This window comes from Nannobrachium achirus (genome assembly GCF_963921795.1).
Source record: "Nannobrachium achirus genome assembly, chromosome: 7".
In the NCBI taxonomy this organism is placed as follows: Eukaryota; Metazoa; Chordata; class Actinopteri; order Myctophiformes; family Myctophidae; genus Nannobrachium; species Nannobrachium achirus.
This window is the reverse complement of record NC_137816.1, coordinates 16,592,191-16,602,722: the sequence shown is the minus strand read 5'-3', so window position 1 is coordinate 16,602,722 and position 10,532 is coordinate 16,592,191. Positions and strand designations below refer to the sequence as shown.

At 42.5% G+C, this 10,532-nt stretch overlaps 1 protein-coding gene across 1 annotated transcript in view; it reads left to right on the top strand.

Moving 5' to 3' along the window:
- Nucleotides 1–10,532, top strand: part of LOC308288605 (CUB and sushi domain-containing protein 1) — an 803,860-nt gene that overhangs the window by 675,576 nt on the left and 117,752 nt on the right. The window contains 1 exon segment of the mRNA XM_080730076.1: nt 5,326–5,471. Within this exon segment, the coding sequence (XP_080586202.1) occupies nt 5,326–5,471 (146 nt within the window).

Here is a 10,532-nt window from a genome sequence, read left to right as displayed (position 1 = left end):
CACCCCCACAGCACTACATTTCTGTAGTTGTTGTGAGACACAAAAGTGAATATTTATCACTCAAATAAGGCTTAAAACGTTGTTTGCTTAGAATCAGCTTTATTTATTTATTTTATTTTATTTTTCATTTATGTTTTATTGTATTTTTCGTGTAAATCACAAAAGACAAAAAAAACAAAAACCATAATCATAAAAAACAATACTTATAGAAATACACCAAGGGGGAGGTATCTGCCACTCTACACATTAGTTACTCTCTATACATACAGCACATTTATTTCAAAATGCACAATCCACTGTGGGGCGAACTCAAACCACATCTCTTAACAGGAGGGCTAAGTATACATAGAATAAATGTCAAATAAAAGAGAAAATTAAATCAGGCCTTATATTAGCGACATGAGTAAGCCATTTAGACCAGTTGTCCATGAAAATCTCCCCTTGACCCCTAAAATTAAATGTGATTCTCTCCATAATATATATATTATAGATTAAATCAATCCATTCATCTATAGTTGGTATAACATTAGTGAGCCATTTTTTTGTTATGGCCTTTTTGGATGCTACTAGTAATACCCTTAGCAAATATTGATCCTGCTTTGAACAGTGAAGCTCTTCTATATCAGCTAGGTACAAGGTTTTGAAATCAAATTGAATTGTAACTCTGAAAACTGCTTCCAGGACACTGTGAACACTTCTCCAAAATGGAACCACAGAAGGGCAACCCCAGAACATATGAAAATGGTTCGCCAACGTCTCTCCACATGATCTCCAGCAGTCAGTCTGAATAGAGTATTTGCTTTTCTGTGCTGGAGTACAGAAGAAACTAGACACATTTTTCCAGCTGAATTCTCGTCACATCACAGGTTTACAGAAGTAAAGAAGTGGGTGAAATTAGGTTTTTCGCATCGTATCGTTATTTCCATAGAAGAAAGAAACGTAAGAAGGAGGGGGCAAGGGGGGAAAGGAGATCAAACAAGAAAATAACTAACAATTATCAAATTATCTATTATCTACATATCTTGAAAAGTCAGTTCGTTTCGACCACATAATCCACATAAGGTAGACTGACACTGGTATAATCCGCAAGTAGGTTCATGAGGAAGAGCAAATAACTCTGTATAATCCAGTTAGGACCAAGGAAGATCTAAAAGTCAAGTCACTTGTCCCTGGTATAATCCACAGGTAGGTCCAAGGAAGAGCAGAAGTCCAGGCTGACGACACTGCCGGCCGGGTGAAAACTGTTCAAGAACCTGGTAGTGTTGCTCTTGATACTGTGGTTGGCCCCCTTGCCCGGGCCGTGGTTGTTGTAGGGGGTTGAACAGTTTGTGACTTGGGTGGTGCTTGTCCTCGATGATGCGCTGGACTTTGACTACAAACCGCTTTTTGAACAGTTCCTGGAGCACGGGCAACTCGCCTCACAAATCGTTATGTGACAAAAAATGCAAAACAACCAAGTGTGGTCAGCTACATCATGGCTGAGTCTTCGTTGAACTGTTGCTCATGCCACACTGTGTGTAGTCTAAATGGTTAAGTAACAGCAAGACAGAAAAAGTGCAAAAACACAGCAAGAGTTGTTCTTCCTTTTATGGAACAGAGCAGGAATTGTGTGAAGAGAGAAGGGGAGTGGAAATGATCAAACCAAAACATGACTGATTGATGCTGGGCTACATCATTGAAGGCCTGAAAAAGGCCCTTTGTATTTGTAGCACGTCACACCCATCACACAGTGACACGGAAATATGTCAGTTATTCGTAGCTTCATGTCGCTCGTTTCCATTGAAAAGGTGTAGCTTATTGCTTTGTCATCTAGAAAGTATCAACCCAATAACTATATAAAATTACAAGTAATGTATGTCAACTCAAATGCCTCTGCTTTATCCATGGAGCAGATGGTAGTATGGCAACTGCAATGATTCCTACTTGAAAGAGGAACACCATATGTGAAAGATTTGCAGTATGGTCCCATTCACATAATTTAATGAAAGCATGAAAAATGTCACATCTGAGTGTGCGGCTGAACAAGTAGACACTCACGCGCGCACACACACACACACACACACACACACACACACACACACACACACACACACACACACACACACACACACACACACACACACACACACACACACACACAGTATGTACGGTATATGTGTGACTTGAATTTCAACGTGTTGTTGCCATTTAGTGGGAAGCTATAGTGTTTGAGTTGCAGTTCACAGGTGGAAGTGTTGCTGCCAAATGATAATCTGATCTACTTCTCAGATCAATTAGCATAACATAACGGGAGACACATCTGAAAATGACAAAAAGCTGATTGCTGGTAGACATATGTTACCCGCACCATATGTTGGTATAAACTGTACGTAAACCTATGATCAGGGGCTTAAAATGATTAATATATTTCTGTCTTCACAATACATGCGGTCATTATGTCATTCAAAGTCTGAAATCTATTTCATTCATTCAATATCATTTTAGCAAATGTGTCTAGTTTCTGTCCTTTAATTTGTTCTTTGGTTGTTTGGTGCATTGCCATTTACTCATGAAAAGGCAGAGCAGTAGCATCACAGATCTCGAAAACTACTGGCTGGATTGCCATGGGACTTGCTATGCACTACCATGCTTCCCCTCACAACCAAGTATGAATCAGGCATTAGATTTCTTGCTAAAGGGCACCTTTATGGTCCATTTATGAAGTAAATGTCTCTTTATTCTTCCACTACCTGGAACTTTCCTAGCTGGACTGGTAAATAGTCATAAACTAATGCATTTACCAGCATGGCTGGCGCTGGCGGCATGACTTAGCTGGCAGAAAGGTTCCCCTTTCCGCGATTCATCAAATCACCATCTGTGCTTTTGGACTGAAGGAGTAGCCTAATTGCAAATTGATTCCTGTGTTTTGCAGTACACTAGAATATTCTGTATTCATAATTTCCATTCATCTAGTGAAATGAGCCCCCATACCTTCACACTACCTTGAATTATTGAAGAGTCAAGAGATACCACCAAGCACTCTTCATGAATAAAAAAGGGGATGGGGGGAGAAAGAAAGAGAAAGAGAGAGAGAGAGAGAGAGAGAGAGAGAGAGAGAGAGAGAGAGAGAGAGAGAAAGAAAGAAAGAAAATACATTGTTTAATCCACCGACTCATTCATTAAAATGGTTGAACTGCAATTTAGGAGCATTTAAAATGTTAACCTTTTCAACAATTTTAAAATAGTCAATTACACGCTGAGTAGCACATTAAATCCAAGTGCTTTGTTTATTGGTTAAATAAACTGGTTAAAATTTAAATAAACTGTAAAAGGCCTTGCCCTGTCCATGTTATTTGTTGGAGAAAATGGACAACTAACATTTAGCTGGCAAAAAGTGTTATGAAGAAAACGCACTATGGCAGAAAATGCAATATTGCACAAATCATGATCCAAGGAAGTCCAAGTTCAAGAGTTATGGGCTAAAACATAAATCGGTTTGTTATTGTGACACCAATGCTGATTTGAAAAATGTAGGGTAGCATTTCTTTCAATGAGACAATGAAGGCCCTGGATGACTTAAAATGTATTTCAGGATGACTCCTCCCATACCCATGCTTCTCACTACGGCACATAATTCAGCACTAGATAATTGGTTCTAGCTAAGTTTGTCTTCCTTTGCATGGCCTCATATTCAACTGGACTGGAGTGACATGGAGGGAAACTGGGTCAAAACTGGGTCGTTTTGACCCACAACAATGTCATTCCCCCTTGTTTTTGGTACCTTGGTACATTGGGACCTTAACAAATATTTCTTTGGATCTTTTTTCTCAGTCTATGTAATGGATGTAAACCTAGATTTGATAGCAGTAATGCATCCTGAAAGACAGACAGCACTTTGTGAGAGCCCTTCGTGAGAGCAAAGTTCCATCTTGCTTCAAATCAGCAATCATTGTTCCAGTTCCGAAAAAGGGCAAAATAAATGGGCTGAATGATTGGAGACCAGTTGCACTCACACCAATTGTGAGCAAATGCTTTGAAAAGCACGTTAGGAAGATGATCAGTGACCAATTGCCACTCACACTCGACCCACTGCAATTTGCCTACCGTCAGAACAGATCTACCGATGATGCCATTGCCACATCTCTACACACGACCCTCTCACATCTTGAGGAGAAAAAATCATATGTGAGAATGCTGTTTATTGACTACAGCTCAGCGTTCAACACCATAAACACACCCTCAAACTAGATACCAAGCTAAAGAGCCTGGGTCTAAATCCAAGCCTTCGTCGCTGGATCCTGGACTTCCTGACACAAAGACGCCAGGTGGTGAGGATGGGACCAAAGACCTCTGCCCCTCTGTCTCTCAGCACAGGAGCACCTCAAGGATGCGTCTTGAGCCCCCTTCTCTACTCCCTGTACACCCACGACTGTGTGGCCCTGTTCAGCTCGAACCAAGTGATCAAGTTTGCGGACGACACCACAGTCATTGGCCTGATCACGAACGACGATGAGGAGAGAGGTGGAGAACCTAGAATCATGGTGCCAGGAGAACAACCTCGCTCTCAATGTGGACAAGACAAAAGAGATCATCTTTGACTACAGAAGGCCTCCTAGAGTCCACTCACCCCTCCAAATCGGGGGCGCTGCAGTGGAGAGGGTAAAAAATGTAGATTCCTGGGAGTGCACATCTCTGAGGATCTTACCTGGGCAGTGCAGACAGAGCGGGTTGTCAAGAAAGCACAACAACGCCTCTACTTTCTCAGGAAGCTGAAGAAGGCTGGGATGGGCCCCAAAGTCCTAAGAGCTTTCTACAGAGGCACCACAGAGAGCATCCTGACTGGCTGCTTCACTGCATGGTACGGCGGCTGCACTGCCCTCAACCGCAAGGCCCTGCAGAGGGTTGTGCGGACAGCCGAACGGATCAGCGGATGCGATCTCCCACCAATCCAAGCCCTGTACGACGAACGCTGTGTCAAAAAAGCTCAAGGAATCATCAAAGATCTACACCATCCCAACCACAGCCTGTTCAAGATGTTGCCGCATGGAAAGCGGCAACGCAGTCTCAAAGCTACTAGCAACAGACTGCAAAAAAGCTTCTTTCCACAAACAATCAGGCACATGAACAAACTGTCAAAGATGAGAACGGTCCAGAGCTAGAACGGTCCAGAGCTAGAACGGTCCAGAGCTAGCCTGAACCTTGAACCTTGAACTTAACCTTCATCAGCACTTACAGTACGTCTCAATGTCTGACCCAATACTGCTTTTCATGAAGTGAAATCTGTGTCTGTCTCTCTCTCTCTCTCTCTCTCTCTCTTTCTCTCTCTGTGTCTCTCCGTTTCTCTAGGGATGGTTCAGATGCATCCAGCCCACAGTTAGGAGTTTTCAGTGGGAACACAGCATTGGAATCAGCCTACAGCAGCAGCCCTACCGTCCTGATCCGCTTTCATTCTGACTTCTCAACTGGAGGGTTCTTCATTCTCAACTTCCATGGTATAGACTCAGACTCATCACATGTTATACATGCAGTCAGTATTCACACATAATGTATTCACCAGGCACGTGCACACATAGACATCAAAGGGGGCTTGGGCCCCTGCCCTTTTACCCCCCAAAAAGTGCCCTCTCCAGACCATGAATGCACGTTTTTACTGTGGTGAAAGAAATGCAAATGCCAACTCTCCATGTCTTACCCGAAGGCAGCATTCAAGAGAATTGCCTTGTCCAAACTCTCCTGATGTTCAAAGAATTGCCCTCTCCATGTAGAAATCCATGCTGTACGCTACCTCTCTAGTATTGACTTTTTTGATGCTTAGTTTAGTGTGGTATCAAGTACCGAAAATAGCAGGAGGTCTGCCATTTTCGATATTTTCAACCAAAAGGCCCCTTTAGGAATTTCAGCCCCTGCCTCTTTAACATTCTCTGCACGTCCCTGGTATTCACTCAGTTTTTCTTTTTTGGCGTGGCTCTGTAAGAGCTAAGCCTCCCATAAGAGGGTGTGTGCTAGCATGTGTGCATGTTTGTCTAAGCTCAAACCGGTAGACAGTGCCAGTAGGCCAACTTAATTTCAGTGTCTGTCGTACATTCATTCCATTTACAGTCACACTATTTCTCTTTCTCTCCACTGCTCTGTTTTATGAGAGTGCGGGGCTCAGCCCCCGATGCTCACAGAGCAGGGCAGTACACAACTACACTGACTTGTTATTAAGTGCAATAAAAGTCCAATGTGAAAGAGAGAAAACATCAGCTGCGCATTCAAACTATGTGCAGTTACTGTATCTCAGAGTTTAATGCAAGCTTTTGGTTTTAAACCTTCTTCAGGCATGCAGGCCTGAAGGCATGAACCAAAAAACAGTGCTTGATTGAAAAGTCCAATAAAGGACAAAAGAGTAAAACATGAATGAGCAGACGTTGACCCTAAATGCCTAAAAACCAGGGGACAACAGCAGCTTTCTTTTTTTAAACGGATCGGATGTGTCCATTGGTGTCACTAGCAAGCATTGCATTGGGCATTTAAAATTATTCATTCATTCATTGAGTCCCAACTCTTCTAGACATAATGAATAACAACCAGCTTGCATAGTGCTTCATGACTAAATAATAAGTCTTAAGATGTATTGATTATTTTACTAGATAAAAATGGAGAACAGTACAAGTATAGTCAATACAATTGAAATGTAGTACAGTACACGTAGTTAAACACCCTGCCTAAAAGGAACATCCCAAATAAGACCTTTTACGGCCTTTTTTTTTACTTTGGAAGCTCTCTGTATTTAATTCATGGACATTACAGGTCATGTCAGGGTATGTTGAAGAGGATGATACGATATCCCACCATGCAACAGCACATCCTGTGCATTGAACGTAGGCCTATCCCCTTGGACTCAACCTTCTTCCAGGAGACGGTCTCTGGATTTAATTTCCACACATCATTGAAGGGTAATTGTTGAAAGTTGTAACCACCAAGGGTGAATGACCTGAGTGTCCTTCTGGAAGAAGCTCTGTAGAAGACATGCTCAGTCAGCAGCAAAATTACAAAACTTCAACAGCATAGATGCTATTATATTACAATGGTGTCCCTATTGCCTGTCTTGATACCATAGCACTCACCTCCAATCACTGATTGCAGGCAAGTGCTCGTTATCCTCTGATTGTGAGCGCTGCCCATCTTCTGAGTTAAATGGCCAACACCCATGCCACTTGTTCTCATACATGAACCTAATGAAGACCATTTAGGTCAAAAGGTTGTTCAATAAATACACAGTGGGACCATGATGATGCATGGATCAGAAAAAATAAATAAAAGAATATATATTTTTTTAATTATTATTTAATTATATATATATTTCTTTTTGCAGACAATAGTTGTTCTCGGTGTCAAACACACTCATGTTGTTGAAATTGTCCTTGACCCGCCCTCGGCCCCCAAGTACAGACATCTTTGTCCCGAGGATGGTAGCGACGTGCAAGAAACGGGTGCTTGAGTACCTGTTAATTAAAGACCAGGCCATTGTGGTGGTGTCCCAACATGTACTGTAGATGTGATTAGTGCGTCTACTCACACCGCCATACATACAGTTTACATGAGCTTCCCAGCCCTCGCCTCTGGAACAGTCCCAGAAATCTTGGGCTTGAACCATCTGTGGGTGTCCATATTGGTTCACTGACCGCCAGCGAGACCCCAGGCCAAGCAACGCTCTGGAATGTCCCCCACCCTACACAGTTCAGCAGTGATGCCAAGAAATGTTCAGGGGAATTTGCTGCAGACAAGTGGATTTGGATTATTTGACAATTCATTGGAAATGGACACCATGGTTGTGATCAGGGCAGGAAATTCACGGCGGCCACGACGGCCATGGCCGCCGTTGCCCCTCTCTTTGGCCGTGTGCCCCTTGAAAAATGACATGCCCAAACGGCCACAGTGGCCGTGATGCCCTGGCGCCCACAGCAGTCCATTAACTGCTTTTTACAGTTTTTTTCCTCTGCGCGATTTTCCAGTCATTACAGTAACAGCAGTGCGTGGTTGGTTGAGCTGCGCACATGACCAGTAGTAGATTCCATTTACGCTCGTAGTAGCAGCATAGCAGCCGCCGCATAGTGGAGCCGCCGGAGTCCCGCGACACAGTGTTTATACAAGTTACAACACAAAAACATCACCGGGCTAAACGGGAGTTTTATCTAACGCAGCCTGTTGAATAAATCCGAATGTGCGAACGAATGCCTTCAAATTGAGCTCTGCTGAGCTCAGGACAACAACCAAAATGCAGCACAAGGGAACCAAAAGCTATTCTTTCCCCAGAGCTGTCAGAAAGTACATTGTTGTTGAGAAAGGGATCACTCCGCGAACGGGAGGGAGGAGTTTGTGTGCGTGTGTGCGTGCGTGCACATGGCCAGTGGTGGAAAAAGTACTTAAGTAAAAGTATCAATAGCCTACTGCAATGTAGAAATACTTCCGTTGCAAGTAAAGTCCCAAAATTACAAAAGTATTGGTATCAAAATGTACTTAAAGTACCAAAAGTAAAAGTACAACATTTTTGAAAATAGCAGATCTACAAGCTCACAACGCATAGTTATGCGACACATCTTGAGCTTGTAGATCTGCTATTTTTTCTACAAGCTTGATTATTTTCAAATAGCCTAAATAGGGCTAAAGTGGTTCATGTATGTTTAATAATATTATAATTTACAACATGCAAAGTAACTGGTAACTAAAGATTTCAAATAATTGTAGTGGAGTAAAAGTACAATATTTGGATCCGAGATGTAGTGGAGTAGAAGTAAGTGTTAGAAATACTCAAAATTACAATAAACAATTAAGTAAGGCTGGGACTTTAACTGATTAATTGCGATTAATTAATTACAGAAAATTAACGCGATTAAAAAAATTAACTCATTTTAATCGCACTTAGTTTTTGCACCACAGAACCTTCAGTTTCGGGCATATCGATCATAGCGATGCACCAACCAAGAAGAGACAACAAACGCAAAGGGAGAAGTAGCCAATCAGAGCGCTTTGCTTGGCCCAGTGGATGCGAAATTTAGATTTAAAAAACTCAGTTGTTGATTCACTCGTACAACAAAATGTGTTTTACTTGAAAAAAAATGCTTCTCGGGTCAAATATCGATGTGCGATTAAAATGCGATTAATTGCGATTAATTAATCACAGAGCCTGTAATTAATTAGATTACATTGTTTAATCGCATCCCAGCCCTACAATTAAGTACAATACTTAAGTAAATTAGTTACTTTACACCACTGCATATGGCAAAACAGAAATAATTGAAAGGTATTACATTAAACCTTAACGTTTAAGCTAAATTAATTATGACTGTGGCGTGGACTTAAAATCATTGTTTTAATGATGGCCTTCCTGCCCTGGCACTTGGCCTTTATGCCCTCAAAAATTTGACAACACCAAAGGCCAATTGGCCTTGCCCCTAAACTGACGAAATTCTAGGCCTGGTTGTGATGATGACATTGTGATGTACTGATGTTGCATGATGATGTCAATATGTAGAATACACAATGACTGGCCATGGCAAAAAATTTAAATGGGTATTTGTATAGCCCTACTCCTAGGGTGCGAGGCATCTAGAAGAGGGTTTGTCTGTGTGGGAATATTTTTCCCCATATTGCACAATGTCACGTTATTATTTTGTTTGAATGTTTCACATTTTGTCAGATCAGAATCTCAGATTCGAGGGGGCACGGTGGCGCAGTGGTTAGCGCTTCGCCTCACAGCTAGAAGGTCCTGGTTTCGATTCCCGCCGGGGGACGCTGTGGGTGCTGGGGGCGTGTTTCTCCCTCCGCGTCATCAGCGCCCACACCTTAGGTGGGGTCAGCGATAGGGCCTTTCTGTGTGGAGTTTGCATGTTCTCCCCGTGTCTCCTAGGGTTGATATCCTCACAAAAACATGCAGTTATCCTGGTCTCAATAATGCCTCCCCCTGGCCAGCCGGGGCGCTTGATGGAGGGGAAAGGAACTGGTTGGAATAACGTGTTCCTTCCACGCGCTACGTCCATCCCGGGGAAATCCCCCCTGTCAGGTGAAAAGAAACAACTTGGACTACTCATGCATTGAAGGAAGCATGAGGTCAGTCCATTGTCTACCCCAGGCGCGGCAGAGGGAGAGCAGAGCCCAGGATTACATAGGCAATTGGCACTGGTTGAAAATGGGTTGCAAAATCGTGGGATAAAAATTATAGAAGTATAAAAAAAAGAATCTCAGATTCGCCCTCCGGTCATATTTGGGCAAGACTGATCATGACCTCAGCCTCAGGACAGCAGTGATGGCAACCATAGCACCCCAAACCTATACCATGCAACCATGGCCATCTACCAAACAAACCATATGAAATGAAAGCCTTCATTACAAATACGTGTTTGTGTAATTGACACAACAAGCACACAAACACATTATGCAGAAAGAAACAGATCGACAGATGCACGTAACCATTACGCATAGAAATGTAAATCCATACAAAGATACATGGCAATTATTCCAGTGTCAGTTATGCATGTACAATTCTATTTCCAGGGCCATTGAGTCCATAA